Consider the following 20,063-nt stretch of genomic DNA (forward strand, 5'->3'; position numbering starts at 1 on the left):
ATTGACGCCTGAAGCACTGAGTAGTTTATATTGGTACTGTCTAAATCTTTAGTCAAATCAAATGTAACCTTTCACTTTATCATTTATTTTATTTCAGATATTTATGAATGTCTTGACTCAGTATCAGTGTGTGGGCTGAACTCTCACTGTTACAATTACAATGGAAGCTTCTCGTGCTTTTGTTGGGAAGGATATAATGTCTCAGATGGGAATAAGGCGATTACAAAAAGTAACCCATGCATCGGTAAGTTTGCACTATATAATCTCTGTCAGGATTGCTGATTGTTGATCAGATATGCTGATAATCATTGTTTGTTTATATAGTTTTGTAGAAAAATCTAATTTGACTAAAAATCTACGTGCATATAACACTGTGATTCATACTATATGTTTCAAATATCCTTTTGATTTATTTATTCTTCTATGTATTTATTTGCACATGCAGTTTGGACTTGTAAGTTTAAGGCTGAAATACTATTTTTATCCATCACTTTTTCTTTGGGAGATACATTTACGTTTATTTTGCCCTGTTGTGCTTTCAATATTCAGGTTTCTACCTTCTTGAATTTATATTCTCCTTTCTATAGAAATATGAATGCCATGAGATAACAAATGTATTTCATGTCTTTAGGTGTTTGTGTTAATGATTTTTTTTTTTTTTATTATTACTATAATGTTTTTCCATAGATATAGATGAATGTGTGTTCAGTCCATCTGTATGTGGTCCAGATTCCAACTGCACAAATGAAATAGGAAATTACAGCTGCTCATGTTTGGATGGATTCACTGCAACAAACTCAAGTCTCACCATCAGCGTCAATAACACATGTAGAGGTAAATTTTATATTCAGATCTCTGTTCTCTTCTATAACATTGAATAATAAACTAGAAGTTTTTTTGTACACCATTAGTCCAATCAAGTTTAGTAAAATAAATAGAAAATATTTTTTTAATGCTAACATTATGAATACTCAGTGTTTTATACTTTGGATAAAATATTTGGCCCCACTTTATATTAGTTGGCCTTAACTACTATGTACTAAAATTTTAATTAATAATTTGATACAATGCACTTATTGTGTACATACATGTTTTTTATATTGTACTTACATTTTTTAAAATACCTGGATGTAATTACATCTGTAATTGATTTCTGTAGTTAGATTTATAATTACACTTTTGACACTTCCCTTACACCTAACCCCACCCTTAAACTTACCCATACCACCACATCTGTCCCTAACTTTACCCGTATCCCACCTCAATATCAGCAAAAGTGTTTTACAATAAAATATGAACACAATAAGTACATTGTACCTATTTTTGAAGTAAGTACATAGTAGTTAAGGCCACCTATGGGGCCAAATATTCTAAATCAGTGGTTCCCAACCACGTTCCTGGAGGACCCCCAACAGTGCACATTTTGCATGTCTCCTCAATCAAACACACCTGATTCAGGTCATCAGCTCATTAGTAGCTGCTCCAAGACCTGATGTGGGTGTGTCAGACAAAGGACACATCCAAAATGTGCACTGTTGGGGGTCCTCCAGGAACGTGGTTGGGAACCACTGTTCTAAATTGAAAATTAGATAGTAAAGTTAGGCAATTGATGAGTTGACCTCCACATTCTGTATGAGTGTCCTAAAAAGGAAAATATATATTTTTTTGCCTGTGATTTTCTTTTACTAAAGATGTGGATGAATGTGTTGAGAGATCTGAGGTCTGCGGTCCAAACTCAATCTGCAACAACACTCTTGGGAGTTACAACTGCTCGTGCATGAGTGGATATAATGCAACAGGCGCAAACCTCCCTATAAACAGCAATAACCCATGCAGAGGTATGATTGACAGCTGAAGCTCTGAACATTTTGTTACTATATGTACTGCCTTCACCTTCTGCAAACTGTTCATTTTATCAATTATTTTATTTCAGATATTTATGAATGTCTTGACTCAGAATCAGTGTGTGGGCCGAACTCTTACTGTTACAATTACAATGGAAGCTTCTCGTGCTTTTGCTGGAAAGGATATAATATCTCAGATGGGAATAAGGCTATTGATAAAAACAACCCATGCATCGGTAAGTTTGTTTATTTAATAGTCTTTAGTGTTTTTACATTTTTGGTCATTGCATATTGCAGTTTAAAGTTAGAGATTCTAATTTAAAATGTATATTTTTATGATCCAGATAGATTTTTTTAAGTGTAATTAATGGTTTATATATATATATATATATATATAAATTTTATCTTTTTGTAAATTATGTAATTAGTAGTTAACATTACTACTAAATGTGTATACTCATTTTGATAGATGTATTGCATGCCTTTGGTGTTTTTATAAATCTTATAAAAAATTTATAATTTTTTTATTCATAGATATAGATGAATGTGTGTTCAGTCCATCTGTATGTGGTCCAGATTCCAACTGCACAAATGAAATAGGAAATTACAGCTGCTCATGTTTGGATGGATTCACTGCAGCAAACTCAAGTATTACCGTCAGCATCAATAACACATGTAGAGGTACAGTTTATATTTAGATTTCTATTGATGCTATGCTTGAATAATAATCCATATGATTTTTATTTTGTCTTTTTAGTCTTTTTTGTTAATAAAGCATTCTGTTGTAAAGATGCCAAAGAATGAGTTACTCAAACTGTTCCTTTCCTCTGAACTTCCTTTTACTAAAGATGTGGAGGATTGTGTTGAGAGATCAGAGGTCTGTGGTCCAAACTCAATCTGCAACAACACTGTTGGGAGTTACAATTGCTTTTGCATGAGTGGATATAATGTAACAGACACAAACCTCCCTATAAACAGCAATAACACATGCAAAGGTATGTTTGACAGTAAAAGTGTTTATTCCAAATTCATGACAAAAAAACGGAGTATTGGGAGTGTATAATTAATGTTTATTTTTCTTTCTGTTGCACATGCTGCTTTTCAAAATCTTATTTTTTTTTGTTTAAAGATATACTTTCTCAATCCATATTCTTCTTGTAGGCCTATAGTTATTATGTTAGTGTATTATTTGGTGAGATACCATTTGTTTTTCATGTTATTCAAATTATTTTCCCCTCTAGATATAGATGAATGTGTGTTCAGTCCATCTGTATGTGGTCCAGATTCCAACTGCACAAATGAAATAGGAAATTACAGCTGCTCATGTTTGAATGGATTTACTGCAACAAACTCAAGTCTCACCATCAGCATCAGTAACACATGTAGAGGTACAGTTTATATTTATATTTCTGTTGATTCTGTCCTTGGAAAATAATCCATATGATATTTACTTAGAATGCTTGATTTACAAAAAAATCACATATGAATGAGTGACCCAAACTGTTCCTTTCCTCTGAACTTTCTATTACTAAAGATGTTGATGAATGTGTTGAGATATCAGACGTCTGTGGTCCAAACTCAATCTGCAACAACACTGTTGGGAGTTACAATTGCTCATGCATGAGTGGATTTAATGTAACGGACCTAAACCTCCCTATAAACAGCAATAACACATGCAGAGGTATGAGCTTATTTTACAAATTCATGACAAAGAAAATTTGTATTTGGAGGCATACATTTTAGTTTGTTTCTTTTGCACATGATGCTTTGCAAAATCTTAAAGAAAGGGGGGGGGGGCATACACAGTTTCTGTCAATCTCATGTCAATCTTGAGTACCTGTAGAGAAGTGTTGCATCCTTCATATCTCCGAACAGTCTTTAGTTTTATCATATTTATAAAAGATACAGATACACTGTAGCGAGTCTTTCCGAATAAAACCGAGCGGCTGGAGGCGTATTGTGTGGGCGGAGCTAAAGAGTCATGAGCGTGTGCAGCTATTGCGTTGAGAGTGTCTGAAAGCTGTGACATCCTTATAAAATGTGGAAAAAAATTGGTTTTAGAACACTGTGTCATGCGCGAGTTTTACAACATTTGTGTGTGTGTTTACTCATGGTTTATGAGGATATGATTTGGTTTATGGACTTTTGTATGTGACTTAGCACAGACATCCCAACCTGAAAAAAGCCATTTCAGGGAGGTACCCCCCCCCCCCCAAAAAAAAACAAACAAACACATGAAAGGAGGAAAGGAATCCCGAATTTCACAACAGAACATGATTTTACTTGTATATTATAATATATTATATCATTAATATATCATTTCTATAGGCCTATGCAATTATTTGTAAAAAATTATGTAAAATTATGTAGATCACTTTTACTATTTACATAAGCTGCTTATAAATAAAAGCAGTTTACATAAATAGTATATTTCATTGCAACTTTAAACAGGTCTAAGGAGTTTGTTGTTTTCATGTAGCCTTGGCAACTAGCCGACCTGAAAAAATATGCACATGAAATGAAACTTGTTTAACTCAACCATAACATGTCAGTTACAAACTGTACAGCGTGCAAGATTGTCATTATGTTTATACATTATACTTTCGTTTTTTGTGGCACTCTCCCTCTGCCATGGCGCTCCAGTTTCTAGATTCACTGAACTGATTAATTCGGTTCAGGAGAAGAGATAAAAGCCCGCCCACACTGACAATTGATTGGTTGACTTGCCGAAACAGGCCAATCAGGATGCTCTCTGTCTTACATGCGCTTCATTAGGTGCACACCAGCACACACACGCAAGGTCTCTCGCTCTCTCTCCCTCTCTGCCGTGCGCGCGTGCACAGTCTGTGTTTCGCATGCGCGCTCTTGCTCGCTCGCTCTAGATTGCGGGAGAATTTAACTAATTTGCGGGCATCAGGGAGCCGCTATCAATATGCGGGAGACTCCCGGAACTTCCGGGAGACTTGGGATGTCTGTTAGCAGTAGCAAGCGGAACGGTTTTGCACGTCAGACTAGTGCATGTTTACATAGAAAAACAATGAAATAGTAGCGCATTTGAATGAAGAAGCACGCTTTGTGTGAACTAGGTCTAATATGAAATAATTAATTTAGTTCAACATATTTGTTCATTTAGTTCAACATATTTTCCCACTCTTTCTGTATTGTTGTTTGGAGTGGTTTTACAATAAACAAACAGATGCCTATAGTGGTCAGCTAAACAAATGTATTTAAACACACACCATACATTGCATGCCCAGATGCTGTGGGAGCGTCCCCTAGTGTCGTTCCGACGCAGTGCGAGTTCCCTCGAAAGGGAACTCAGTATGCATGAAATAGCATTACACCCCCCTTTAATTATGTGGTTGTTTGTATTTAAAAATGTTGATATATACTTTATCTGTATTCTTCTTGTATAGTTATTATGCTAGTGTATTATGATGTGAGAGACCATTTTGTCTTTCATGTTTTTGTGTTTTATATTTGTATGTATTAAAATAAATTATAATTATTTTACCCTCTAGATATAGATGAATGTGTGTTCAGTCCATCTGTATGTGGTCCAGATTCCAACTGCACAAATGAAATAGGAAGTTACAATTGCTCATGTTTGGATGGATTCACTGCAACAAACTCAAGTCTCCCCATCAGCATCAATAACACATGTAGAGGTACAGTTTAGATTTGTTTTTACTCTAATCACACATTATTATCTTGAATGTATGCATACAATTATAGAATTTTGTAAATTAAGCATTGTATTGTAAAGATGACTGAGATTAGGAATGAGATTAAACTGACCCAAACTGTTATGTTTTTATTATTTATCTTATTTTTTTCTTCAAATAAAGTGTTAACAGTAACATCACCATTGTGTATGTATTCTAAAATCAAATCTGAGATGTTGCTTAAGATTGTAAATGTTTTATTTTGGAGGTCTGCTGTGAGAAGATTCACACAAAAAAAATATCAGTTTTCCCACACATTTCCCGAATTATTATTTTCATCAGTGCATGTTAGTGTTTTTATCATGCATGAGCTATGCAAGTGTTTTAGGACATACATGAGCCAGAATTTTACAATTATTGTTAATTTTCTTTAAACAATATTTTAGACATCAAACACTTTTTGATTTTTACTAATTTGTACAAATCTTAGATTTAAAAAGGCTGATATTGTTCTTTCTCAGTTCCTGTTAATCTTGTATACATATAGATATCTTTCATGTTTTAGGTATGTATATCTGTATGTTATGGATTCAATTTGTTTTGTTATTCCCCCTCTAGATATAAATGAATGTGTGTTCAGTCCATCTGTATGTGGTCCAGATTCCAACTGCACAAATGAAATAGGAAGTTACAATTGCTCATGTTTGGATGGATTCACTGCAACAAACTCAAGTCTCCCCATCATCATCAATAACACATGTAGAGGTACAGTTTAGATTTGTGTTTAGTCTAACCTTACATAAAGATGACAAGGAATGAGATTAAACTGACCCAAACTGTTATTTTTCTCATAACTTCCTATTACTAAAGATGTGGATGAATGTGTTGAGAGGTCCGAGGTCTGTGGTCCAAACTCAATCTGCAACAACACTGTTGGGAGTTACAATTGCTCGTGCATGAGTGGATATAATGTAACGGACATAAACCTCCCTATAAACAGTTATAACACATGCCGAGGTAAGATTGACAGAAAAAGTTTATATTACAAATTCATGACAAAGAAAATGAGTGTTGGGAGTGTATAATTAATGTTTGATTAGTTTGTTTCTGTTGCACATGCTGCTTTTCAAAATCCTAAATTCTTAAATATTTTAAATCATAATACATTTTTGCTAATCTTTTATTTTTCATGAAATATTTTTTTTTTAAGTAATTGCTTGTTTTACTAATATTGTGTTTTCCCCCCATAGATACAGATGAATGTGTGTTCAGTCCATCTGTATGTGGTCCAGATTCCAACTGCACAAATGAAATAGGAAGTTACAATTGCTCATGTTTGGATGGATTCACTGCAACAAACTCAAGTCTCACCATCAGCATCAATAACATATGTAGAGGTACAGTTTATATTTAGATTTGTTTACTCTAATTTTGATTAATAAATTGTTTATTAAAATTGTTGATGTCATTTCTCATTCTCATTCTCAAAATTCTCATTGTTTATCGCATGGATGAGTGACCCAAACTGTTCTTTTCCTCTGAACTTCCCTTTAATAAAGATGTGGATGAATGTGTTGAGAGATCAGAGGTCTGTGGTCCAAACTCAATCTGCAACAACACTGTTGGGAGTTACAATTGCTCGTGCATGAGTGGATATAATGTAACAGACACAAACCTCCCTATAAACAGCAATAACACATGCAAAGGTATGATTGACGCCTGAAGCACTGAGTAGTTTATATTGGTACTGTCTAAATCTTTAGTCAAATCAAATGTAACCTTTCACTTTATCATTTATTTTATTTCAGATATTTATGAATGTCTTGACTCAGTATCAGTGTGTGGGCTGAACTCTCACTGTTACAATTACAATGGAAGCTTCTCGTGCTTTTGTTGGGAAGGATATAATGTCTCAGATGGGAATAAGGCGATTACAAAAAGTAACCCATGCATTGGTAAGTTTGCATTATATAATCTCTGTCAGGATTGTTGATTGTTGATCAGATATGCTGATAATCATTGTTTGTTTATATAGTTTTGTAGAAAAATCTAATTTGACTAAAAATCTATGTGCATATAACACTGTGATTCATACTATATGTTTCAAATATCCTTTTGATTTATTTATTCTTCTATGTATTTATTTGCACATGCAGTTTGGACTTGTAAGTTTAAGGCTGAAATACTATTTTTATCCATCACTTTTTCTTTGGGAGATACATTTACGTTTATTTTGCCCTGTTGTGCTTGCAATATTCAGGTTTCTACCTTCTTGAATGTATATTCTCCTTTCTATAGAAATATGAATGCCATGAGATAAATGTATTTCATGTCTTTAGGTGTTTGTGTTAATGAATTTTTTTTTTTAATTATTACTATAATGTTTTTCCATAGATATAGATGAATGTGTGTTCAGTCCATCTGTATGTGGTCCAGATTCCAACTGCACAAATGAAATAGGAAATTACAGCTGCTCATGTTTGGATGGATTCACTGCAACAAACTCAAGTCTCACCATCAGCGTCAATAACACATGTAGAGGTAAATTTTAAATTCAGATCTCTGTTCTCTTCTATAACATTGAATAATAAACTAGAAGTTTTTTTGTACACCCTTAGTCCAATCAAGTTTAGTAAAATAAATAGAAAATATTTTTTTAATGCTAACATTATGAATACTCAGTGTTTTATACTTTGGATAAAATATTTGGCCCCACTTTATATTAGTTGGCCTTAACTACTATGTACTAAAATTTTAATTAATAATTTGATACAATGCACTTATTGTGTACATACATGTTTTTTATATTGTACTTACATTTTTTAAAATACCTAGATGTAATTACATCTGTAATTGATTTCTGTAGTTAGATTTATAATTACACTTTTGACACTTCCCTTACACCTAACCCCACCCTTAAACTTACCCATACCACCACATCTGTCCCTAACTTTACCCGTATCCCACCTCAATATCAGCAAAAGTGTTTTACAATAAAATATGAACACAATAAGTACATTGTACCTATTTTTGAAGTAAGTACATAGTAGTTAAGGCCACCTATGGGGCCAAATATTCTAAATTGAAAATTAGATAGTAAAGTTAGGCAATTGATGAGTTGACCTCCACATTCTGTATGAGTGTCCTAAAAAGGAAAATATATATTTTTTTGCCTGTGATTTTCTTTTACTAAAGATGTGGATGAATGTGTTGAGAGATCTGAGGTCTGCGGTCCAAACTCAATCTGCAACAACACTCTTGGGAGTTACAACTGCTCGTGCATGAGTGGATATAATGCAACAGGCGCAAACCTCCCTATAAACAGCAATAACCCATGCAGAGGTATGATTGACAGCTGAAGCTCTGAACATTTTGTTACTATATGTACTGCCTTCACCTTCTGCAAACTGTTCATTTTATCAATTATTTTATTTCAGATATTTATGAATGTCTTGACTCAGAATCAGTGTGTGGGCCGAACTCTTACTGTTACAATTACAATGGAAGCTTCTCGTGCTTTTGCTGGAAAGGATATAATATCTCAGATGGGAATAAGGCTATTGATAAAAACAACCCATGCATCGGTAAGTTTGTTTATTTAATAGTCTTTAGTGTTTTTACATTTTTGGTCATTGCATATTGCAGTTTAAAGTTAGAGATTCTAATTTAAAATGTATATTTTTATGATCCAGATAGATTTTTTTAAGTGTAATTAATGGTTTATATATATATATATATATACATTTTATCTTTTTGTAAATTATGTAATTAGTAGTTAACATTACTACTAAATGTGTATACTCATTTTGATAGATGTATTGCATGCCTTTGGTGTTTTTATAAATCTTATAAAAAATTTATAATTTTTTTATTCATAGATATAGATGAATGTGTGTTCAGTCCATCTGTATGTGGTCCAGATTCCAACTGCACAAATGAAATAGGAAATTACAGCTGCTCATGTTTGGATGGATTCACTGCAGCAAACTCAAGTATTACCGTCAGCATCAATAACACATGTAGAGGTACAGTTTATATTTAGATTTCTATTGATGCTATGCTTGAATAATAATCCATATGATTTTAATTTTGTCTTTTTAGTCTTTTTTGTTAATAAAGCATTCTGTTGTAAAGATGCCAAAGAATGAGTTACTCAAACTGTTCCTTTCCTCTGAACTTCCTTTTACTAAAGATGTGGAGGATTGTGTTGAGAGATCAGAGGTCTGTGGTCCAAACTCAATCTGCAACAACACTGTTGGGAGTTACAATTGCTTTTGCATGAGTGGATATAATGTAACAGACACAAACCTCCCTATAAACAGCAATAACACATGCAAAGGTATGTTTGACAGTAAAAGTGTTTATTCCAAATTCATGACAAAAAAACGGAGTATTGGGAGTGTATAATTAATGTTTATTTTTCTTTCTGTTGCACATGCTGCTTTTCAAAATCTTATTTTTTTTTTGTTTAAAGATATACTTTCTCAATCCATATTCTTCTTGTAGGCCTATAGTTATTATGTTAGTGTATTATTTGGTGAGATACCATTTGTTTTTCATGTTATTCAAATTATTTTCCCCTCTAGATATAGATGAATGTGTGTTCAGTCCATCTGTATGTGGTCCAGATTCCAACTGCACAAATGAAATAGGAAATTACAGCTGCTCATGTTTGAATGGATTTACTGCAACAAACTCAAGTCTCACCATCAGCATCAGTAACAGATGTAGAGGTACAGTTTATATTTATATTTCTGTTGATTCTGTCCTTGGAAAATAATCCATATGATATTTACTTAGAATGCTTGATTTACAAAAAAATCACATATGAATGAGTGACCCAAACTGTTCCTTTCCTCTGAACTTTCTATTACTAAAGATGTTGATGAATGTGTTGAGATATCAGACGTCTGTGGTCCAAACTCAATCTGCAACAACACTGTTGGGAGTTACAATTGCTCATGCATGAGTGGATTTAATGTAACGGACCTAAACCTCCCTATAAACAGCAATAACACATGCAGAGGTATGAGCTTATTTTACAAATTCATGACAAAGAAAATTTGTATTTGGAGGCATACATTTTAGTTTGTTTCTTTTGCACATGATGCTTTGCAAAATCTTAAAGAAAGGGGGGGGGCATACACAGTTTCCGTCAATCTCATGTCAATCTTGAGTACCTGTAGAGCAGTGTTGCATCCTTCATATCTCCGAACAGTCTTTAGTTTTATCATATTTATAAAAGATACAGATACACTGTAGCGAGTCTTTCCGAATAAAACCGAGCGGCTGGAGGCGTATTGTGTGGGCGGAGCTAAAGAGTCATGAGCGTGTGCAGCTATTGCGTTGAGAGTGTCTGAAAGCTGTGACATCCTTATAAAATGTGGAAAAAAAATTGGTTTAAGAACACTGTGTCATGCGCGAGTTTTACAACATTTGTGTGTGTGTTTACTCATGGTTTATGAAGATATGATTTGGTTTATGGACTTTTGTATGTGACTTAGCACAGACATCCCAACCTGAAAAAAGCCATTTCAGGGAGGTACCCCCCCCCCCCCCCCCCCCCACAAAAAAAAAAAAAAACACATGAAAGGAGGAAAGGAATCCCGAATTTCACAACAGAACATGATTTTACTTGTATATTATAATATATTATATCATTAATATATCATTTCTATAGGCCTATGCAATTATTTGTAAAAAATTATGTAGAATTATGTAGATCACTTTTACTATTTACATAAGCTGCTTATAAATAAAAGCAGTTTACATAAATAGTATATTTCATTGCAACTTTAAACAGGTCTAAGGAGTTTGTTGTTTTCATGTAGCCTTGGCAACTAGCCGACCTGAAAAAATATGCACATGAAATGAAACTTGTTTAACTCAACCATAACATGTCAGTTACAAACTGTACAGCGTGCAAGATTGTCATTATGTTTATACATTATACTTTCGTTTTTTGTGGCACTCTCCCTCTGCCATGGCGCTCCAGTTTCTAGATTCACTGAACTGATTAATTCGGTTCAGGAGAAGAGATAAAAGCCCGCCCACACTGACAATTGATTGGTTGACTTGCCGAAACAGGCCAATCAGGATGCTCTCTGTCTTACATGCGCTTCATTAGGTGCACACCAGCACACACACGCAAGGTCTCTCGCTCTCTCTCCCTCTCTGCCGTGCGCGCGTGCACAGTCTGTGTTTCGCATGCGCGCTCTTGCTCGCTCGCTCTAGATTGCGGGAGAATTTAACTAATTTGCGGGCATCAGGGAGCCGCTATCAATATGCGGGAGACTCCCGGAACTTCCGGGAGACTTGGGATGTCTGTTAGCAGTAGCAAGCGGAACGGTTTTGCACGTCAGACTAGTGCATGTTTACATAGAAAAACAATGAAATAGTAGCGCATTTGAATGAAGAAGCACGCTTTGTGTGAACTAGGTCTAATATGAAATAATTAATTTAGTTCAACATATTTGTTCATTTAGTTCAACATATTTTCCCACTCTTTCTGTATTGTTGTTTGGAGTGGTTTTACAATAAACAAACAGATGCCTATAGTGGTCAGCTAAACAAATGTATTTAAACACACACCATACATTGCATGCCCAGATGCTGTGGGAGCGTCCCCTAATGTCGTTCCGACGCAGTGCGAGTTCCCTCGAAAGGGAACTCAGTATGCATGAAATAGCATTACACCCCCCTTTAATTATGTGGTTGTTTGTATTTAAAAATGTTGATATATACTTTATCTGTATTCTTCTTGTATAGTTATTATGCTAGTGTATTATGATGTGAGAGACCATTTTGTCTTTCATGTTTTTGTGTTTTATATTTGTATGTATTAAAATAAATTATAATTATTTTACCCTCTAGATATAGATGAATGTGTGTTCAGTCCATCTGTATGTGGTCCAGATTCCAACTGCACAAATGAAATAGGAAGTTACAATTGCTCATGTTTGGATGGATTCACTGCAACAAACTCAAGTCTCACCATCAGCATCAATAACACATGTAGAGGTACAGTTTAGATTTGTATTTACTCTAATCACACATTATTATCTTGAATGTATGCATACAATTATAGAATTTTGTAAATTAAGCATTGTATTGTAAAGATAACTGAGATTAGGAATGAGATTAAACTGACCCAAACTGTTATGTTTTTATTATTTGTTTATCTTATTTTTTTCTTCAAATAAAGTGTTAACAGTAACATCACCATTGTGTATGTATTCTAAAATCAAATCTGAGATGTTGCTTAAGATTGTAAATGTTTTATTTTGGAGGTCTGCTGTGAGAAGATTCACACAAAAAAAATATCAGATTTACAGAATTATTATTTTCATCAGTGCATGTTAGTGTTTTTATCATGCATGAGCTATGCAAGTGTTTTAGGACATACATGAGCCAGAATTTTACAATTATTGTTAATTTTCTTTAAACAATATTTTAGACATAAAACACTTTTTGATTTCTACTAATTTGTACAAATCTTAGATTTAAAAATGCTGATATTGTTCTTTCTCACTTCTTGTTAATCTTGTATAAATATAGATATCTTTCATGTTTTAGGTATGTATATCTGTATGTTATGGATTAAATTTGTTTTGTTATTTCCCCTCTAGATATAAATGAATGTGTGTTCAGTCCATCTGTATGTGGTCCAGATTCCAACTGCACAAATGAAATAGGAAATTACAGCTGCTCATGTTTGGATGGATTCACTGCAACAAACTCAAGTATTACCGTCAGCATCAATAACACATGTAGAGGTACAGTTTATATGTAGATTTCTATTGATGCTATGCTTGAATAATAATCCTTATGATTTTTGTTTAGTCTTTTTAGTCTTTTTTTGTAAATAAAGCATTCTGTTGTAATGATGCCAAAGAATGAGTGACCCAAACTGTTCCTTTCCTCTGAACTTCCTTTTACTAAAGATGTGGATGAATGTGTTGAGAGATCAGAAGTCTGCGGTCCAAACTCAATCTGCAACAACACTGTTGGGAGTTACAATTGCTTTTGCATGAGTGGGTATAATGTAACAGACACAAACCTCCCTATAAACAGCAATAACACATGCAAAGGTATGTTTGACAGCAAAAGTGTTTATTCCAAATTCATGACAAAAAAAACGGAGTATTGGGAGTGTATAATTAATGTTTGTTAGTTTCTGTTGCACATGCTGCTCTTCAAAATCTTATTTTTTTTTGTTTAAAGATATACTTTCTCAAACCATATTCTTCTTGTATGCCTATAATTATTATGTTAGTGTATTATTTGGTGAGATACCATTTATTTTTCATGTTATTCAAATTATTTTCCCCTCTAGATATAGATGAATGTGTGTTCAGTCCATCTGTATGTGGTCCAGATTCCAACTGCACAAATGAAATAGGAAATTACAGCTGCTCATGTTTGAATGGATTTACTGCAACAAACTCAAATCTCACCATCGGCATCAATAACACATGTAGAGGTACATTTTATATTTATATTTCTGTTGATTCTGTCCTTGGAAAATAATCCATATGATATTTACTTAGAATGCTTGATTTACAAAAAATTCACATATGTATGAGTGACCCAAACTGTTCCTTTCCTCTGAACTTTCTATTACTAAAGATGTGGATGAATGTGCTGAGATATCAGACGTCTGTGGTCCAAACTCAATCTGCAACAACACTGTTGGGAGTTACAATTGCTCGTGCATGAGTGGATTTAATGTAACAGACACAAACCTCCCTATAAACAGCAATAACACATGCAGAGGTATGAGCTTATTTTACAAATTCATGACAAAGAACATTTGTATTGGGAGGCATACATTTTAGTTTGTTTCTGTTGCACATGATGCTTTTCAAAATCTTAAAGAAAGGGGGGGCATACACAGTTTCTGTCAATCTCATGTCAATCTTGAGTACCTGTAGAGAAGTGTTGCATCCTTCATATCTCAGAACAGTCTTTAGTTTTATCATATTTATAAAAGATACAGATACACTGTAGCGAGTCTTTCCGAATAAAACCGAGCGGCTGGAGGCGTATTGTGTGGGCGGAGCTAAAGAGTCATGAGTGTGTGCAGCTATTGCGTTGAGAGCGTCTGAAAGCTGTGACATCCTTATAAAATGTGGAAAAAAAATGGTTTTAGAACACTGTGTCATGCGCGAGTTTTACAACATTTGTGTGTGTGTTTACTCATGGTTTATGAGGATATGATTTGTTTTATGGACTTTTGTATGTGACTTAGCAGTAGCAAGCGGAACGGTTTTGCACGTCAGACTAGTGCATGTTTACATAGAAAAACAATGAAATAGTAGCGCATTTGAATGAAGAAGCGCGCTTTGTGTGAACTAGGTCTAATATGAAATAATTAATTTAGTTCAACATATTTGTTCATTTAGTTCAACATATTTTCCCACTCTTTCTGTATTGTTGTTTGGAGTGGTTTTACAATAAACAAACAGATGCCTATAGTGGTCAGCTAAACAAATGTATTTAAACACACACCATACATTGCATGCCCAGATGCTGTGGGAGCGTCCCCTAGTGTCGTTCCGACGCAGTGCGAGTTCCCTCGAAAGGGAACTCAGTATGCATGAAATAGCATTACACCCCCCTTTAATTATGTGGTTGTTTGTATTTAAAAATGTTGATATATACTTTATCTGTATTCTTCTTGTATAGTTATTATGCTAGTGTATTATGATGTGAGAGACCATTTTGTCTTTCATGTTTTTGTGTTTTATATTTGTATGTATTAAAATAAATTATAATTATTTTACCCTCTAGATATAGATGAATGTGTGTTCAGTCCATCTGTATGTGGTCCAGATTCCAACTGCACAAATGAAATAGGAAGTTACAATTGCTCATGTTTGGATGGATTCACTGCAACAAACTCAAGTCTCCCCATCAGCATCAATAACACATGTAGAGGTACAGTTTAGATTTGTTTTTACTCTAATCACACATTATTATCTTGAATGTATGCATACAATTATAGAATTTTGTAAATTAAGCATTGTATTGTAAAGATGACTGAGATTAGGAATGAGATTAAACTGACCCAAACTGTTATGTTTTTATTATTTGTTTATCTTATTTTTTTCTTCAAATAAAGTGTTAACAGTAACATCACCATTGTGTATGTATTCTAAAATCAAATCTGAGATGTTGCTTAAGATTGTAAATGTTTTATTTTGGAGGTCTGCTGTGAGAAGATTCACACAAAAAAAATATCAGTTTTCCCACACATTTCCCGAATTATTATTTTCATCAGTGCATGTTATTGTTTTTATCATGCATGAGCTATGCAAGTGTTTTAGGACATACATGAGCCAGAATTGTACAATTATTGTTAATTTTCTTTAAACAATATTTTAGACATCAAACACTTTTTGATTTTTACTAATTTGTACAAATCTTAGATTTAAAAAGGCTGATATTGTTCTTTCTCAGTTCCTGTTAATCTTGTATACATATAGATATCTTTCATGTTTTAGGTATGTATATCTGTATGTTATGGATTCAATTTGTTTTGTTATTCCCCCTCTAGATATAAATGAATGTGTGTTCAGTCCATCTGTATGTGGTCCAGATTCCAACTGCACAAATGAAATAGGAAGTTACAATTGCTCATGTTTGGATGGATTCACTGCAACAAACTCAAGTCTCCCCATCAGCATCAATAACACATGTAGAGGTACAGTTTAGATTTGTGTTTAGTCTAACCTTACATAAAGATGACAAGGAATGAGATTAAACTGACCCAAACTGTTATTTTTCTCATAACTTCCTATTACTAAAGATGTGGATGAATGTGTTGAGAGATCAGAGGTCTGTGGTCCAAACTCAATCTGCAACAACACTGTTGGGAGTTACAATTGCTCGTGCATGAGTGGATATAATGTAACGGACATAAACCTCCCTATAAACAGTTATAACACATGCCGAGGTAAGATTGACAGAAAAAGTTTATATTACAAATTCATGACAAAGAAAATGAGTGTTGGGAGTGTATAATTAATGTTTGATTAGTTTGTTTCTGTTGCACATGCTGCTTTTCAAAATCCTAAATTCTTAAATATTTTAAATCATAATACATTTTTGCTAATCTTTTATTTTTCATGAAATATTTTTTTTTAAGTAATTGCTTGTTTTACTAATATTGTGTTTTCCCCCCATAGATACAGATGAATGTGTGTTCAGTCCATCTGTATGTGGTCCAGATTCCAACTGCACAAATGAAATAGGAAGTTACAATTGCTCATGTTTGGATGGATTCACTGCAACAAACTCAAGTCTCACCATCAGCATCAATAACATATGTAGAGGTACAGTTTATATTTAGATTTGTTTACTCTAATTTTGATTAATAAATTGTTTATTAAAATTGTTGATGTCATTTCTCATTCTCATTCTCAAAATTCTCATTGTTTATCGCATGGATGAGTGACCCAAACTGTTCTTTTCCTCTGAACTTCCCTTTAATAAAGATGTGGATGAATGTGTTGAGAGATCAGAGGTCTGTGGTCCAAACTCAATCTGCAACAACACTGTTGGGAGTTACAATTGCTCGTGCATGAGTGGATATAATGTAACAGACACAAACCTCCCTATAAACAGCAATAACACATGCAAAGGTATGATTGACGCCTGAAGCACTGAGTAGTTTATATTGGTACTGTCTAAATCTTTAGTCAAATCAAATGTAACCTTTCACTTTATCATTTATTTTATTTCAGATATTTATGAATGTCTTGACTCAGTATCAGTGTGTGGGCTGAACTCTCACTGTTACAATTACAATGGAAGCTTCTCGTGCTTTTGTTGGGAAGGATATAATGTCTCAGATGGGAATAAGGCGATTACAAAAAGTAACCCATGCATTGGTAAGTTTGCACTATATAATCTCTGTCAGGATTGTTCATTGTTGATCAGATATGCTGATAATCATTGTTTGTTTATATAGTTTTGTAGAAAAATCTAATTTGACTAAAAATCTATGTGCATATAACACTGTGATTCATACTATATGTTTCAAATATCCTTTTGATTTATTTATTCTTCTATGTATTTATTTGCACATGCAGTTTGGACTTGTAAGTTTAAGGCTGAAATACTATTTTTATCCATCACTTTTTCTTTGGGAGATACATTTACGTTTATTTTGCCCTGTTGTGCTTGCAATATTCAGGTTTCTACCTTCTTGAATGTATATTCTCCTTTCTATAGAAATATGAATGCCATGAGATAACAAATGTATTTCATGCCTTTAGGTGTTTGTGTTAATGAATTTTTTTTTTTAATTATTACTATAATGTTTTTCCATAGATATAGATGAATGTGTGTTCAGTCCATCTGTATGTGGTCCAGATTCCAACTGCACAAATGAAATAGGAAATTACAGCTGCTCATGTTTGGATGGATTCACTGCAACAAACTCAAGTCTCACCATCAGCGTCAATAACACATGTAGAGGTAAATTTTAAATTCAGATCTCTGTTCTCTTCTATAACATTGAATAATAAACTAGAAGTTTTTTTGTACACCATTAGTCCAATCAAGTTTAGTAAAATAAATAGAAAATATTTTTTTAATGCTAACATTATGAATACTCAGTGTTTTATACTTTGGATAAAATATTTGGCCCCACTTTATATTAGTTGGCCTTAACTACTATGTACTAAAATTTTAATTAATAATTTGATACAATGCACTTATTGTGTACATACATGTTTTTTATATTGTACTTACATTTTTTAAAATACCTGGATGTAATTACATCTGTAATTGATTTCTGTAGTTAGATTTATAATTACACTTTTGACACTTCCCTTACACCTAACCCCACCCTTAAACTTACCCATACCACCACATCTGTCCCTAACTTTACCCGTATCCCACCTCAATATCAGCAAAAGTGTTTTACAATAAAATATGAACACAATAAGTACATTGTACCTATTTTTGAAGTAAGTACATAGTAGTTAAGGCCACCTATGGGGCCAAATATTCTAAATTGAAAATTAGATAGTAAAGTTAGGCAATTGATGAGTTGACCTCCACATTCTGTATGAGTGTCCTAAAAAGGAAAATATATATTTTTTTGCCTGTGATTTTCTTTTACTAAAGATGTGGATGAATGTGTTGAGAGATCTGAGGTCTGCGGTCCAAACTCAATCTGCAACAACACTCTTGGGAGTTACAACTGCTCGTGCATGAGTGGATATAATGCAACAGGCGCAAACCTCCCTATAAACAGCAATAACCCATGCAGAGGTATGATTGACAGCTGAAGCTCTGAACATTTTGTTACTATATGTACTGCCTTCACCTTCTGCAAACTGTTCATTTTATCAATTATTTTATTTCAGATATTTATGAATGTCTTGACTCAGAATCAGTGTGTGGGCCGAACTCTTACTGTTACAATTACAATGGAAGCTTCTCGTGCTTTTGCTGGAAAGGATATAATATCTCAGATGGGAATAAGGCTATTGATAAAAACAACCCATGCATCGGTAAGTTTGTTTATTTAATAGTCTTTAGTGTTTTTACATTTTTGGTCATTGCATATTGCAGTTTAAAGTTAGAGATTCTAATTTAAAATGTATATTTTTATGATCCAGATAGATTTTTTTAAGTGTAATTAATGGTTTATATATATATATATATATATATATATATATATATATATATATATATATATATATATATATATATATATATATATATATATATATAATATAATATAATATAATATATATATATATATATATATATATATATAATATAAATTTTATCTTTTTGTAAATTATGTAATTAGTAGTTAACATTACTACTAAATGTGTATACTCATTTTGATAGATGTATTGCATGCCTTTGGTGTTTTTATAAATCTTATAAAAAATTTATAATTTTTTTATTCATAGATATAGATGAATGTGTGTTCAGTCCATCTGTATGTGGTCCAGATTCCAACTGCACAAATGAAATAGGAAATTACAGCTGCTCATGTTTGGATGGATTCACTGCAGCAAACTCAAGTATTACCGTCAGCATCAATAACACATGTAGAGGTACAGTTTATATTTAGATTTCTATTGATGCTATTCTAAATCGATGCGTACGGCAATATGCCTGAAGTTAGTTATTTTAGTCTATAAAGTTTTAAATATGGATATTTTTCTCACACAAACGCACCACTTTGCTTAAGAAGGCCTTCATTTAAAGATGCTGCAGTCCCTATATTGTTGGGTCCGAACTCAAATCCGTAACCCTTAAATAAACTTCTCACACATTTTGTGTTGCATTATGGAGCCAGCATAATCTGAAATTATAGTTTGTAAACGGTTATGCAACACTAAGGTGTTCCTAACCATAACGCTGAAAGTAAAAAAAAGAAAAAAAATTACCATTCTGAAACATCCTGTAGTAAGCGCGTTTGAGGAGGTGGTTGGTTGTCTCCTATCGTCGCCGATTCGGGGTCTGAGTTTGGCTCAAACATGTAAGGCCGGACAACATTTCCCTCAGCAGTGACCATCATTAC

At 33.4% G+C, this 20,063-nt stretch overlaps 1 protein-coding gene across 1 annotated transcript in view; it reads left to right on the top strand.

Moving 5' to 3' along the window:
• The window catches only part of adgrf6 (adhesion G protein-coupled receptor F6), a 187,726-nt gene that overhangs the window by 131,061 nt on the left and 36,602 nt on the right, over positions 1-20,063 (top strand). The window contains exons 64-98 of the mRNA XM_079831145.1: positions 98-244; positions 688-834; positions 1,692-1,838; positions 1,934-2,080; positions 2,379-2,525; positions 2,693-2,839; positions 3,086-3,232; positions 3,379-3,525; positions 5,366-5,512; positions 6,128-6,274; positions 6,380-6,526; positions 6,760-6,906; positions 7,069-7,215; positions 7,904-8,050; positions 8,705-8,851; positions 8,947-9,093; positions 9,388-9,534; positions 9,702-9,848; positions 10,096-10,242; positions 10,389-10,535; positions 12,383-12,529; positions 13,138-13,284; positions 13,453-13,599; positions 13,845-13,991; positions 14,138-14,284; positions 15,302-15,448; positions 16,068-16,214; positions 16,320-16,466; positions 16,699-16,845; positions 17,008-17,154; positions 17,257-17,403; positions 17,846-17,992; positions 18,647-18,793; positions 18,889-19,035; positions 19,447-19,593. Coding sequence (XP_079687271.1) covers positions 98-244; positions 688-834; positions 1,692-1,838; positions 1,934-2,080; positions 2,379-2,525; positions 2,693-2,839; positions 3,086-3,232; positions 3,379-3,525; positions 5,366-5,512; positions 6,128-6,274; positions 6,380-6,526; positions 6,760-6,906; positions 7,069-7,215; positions 7,904-8,050; positions 8,705-8,851; positions 8,947-9,093; positions 9,388-9,534; positions 9,702-9,848; positions 10,096-10,242; positions 10,389-10,535; positions 12,383-12,529; positions 13,138-13,284; positions 13,453-13,599; positions 13,845-13,991; positions 14,138-14,284; positions 15,302-15,448; positions 16,068-16,214; positions 16,320-16,466; positions 16,699-16,845; positions 17,008-17,154; positions 17,257-17,403; positions 17,846-17,992; positions 18,647-18,793; positions 18,889-19,035; positions 19,447-19,593 — 5,145 coding nt within the window. The remainder of the gene's footprint in view (positions 1-97; positions 245-687; positions 835-1,691; positions 1,839-1,933; positions 2,081-2,378; positions 2,526-2,692; positions 2,840-3,085; positions 3,233-3,378; positions 3,526-5,365; positions 5,513-6,127; positions 6,275-6,379; positions 6,527-6,759; positions 6,907-7,068; positions 7,216-7,903; positions 8,051-8,704; positions 8,852-8,946; positions 9,094-9,387; positions 9,535-9,701; positions 9,849-10,095; positions 10,243-10,388; positions 10,536-12,382; positions 12,530-13,137; positions 13,285-13,452; positions 13,600-13,844; positions 13,992-14,137; positions 14,285-15,301; positions 15,449-16,067; positions 16,215-16,319; positions 16,467-16,698; positions 16,846-17,007; positions 17,155-17,256; positions 17,404-17,845; positions 17,993-18,646; positions 18,794-18,888; positions 19,036-19,446; positions 19,594-20,063) is intronic.

This window comes from Gobio gobio, assembly GCF_949357685.1.
Source record: "Gobio gobio genome assembly, chromosome: 12".
NCBI classification, from domain to species: domain Eukaryota; kingdom Metazoa; phylum Chordata; class Actinopteri; order Cypriniformes; family Gobionidae; genus Gobio; species Gobio gobio.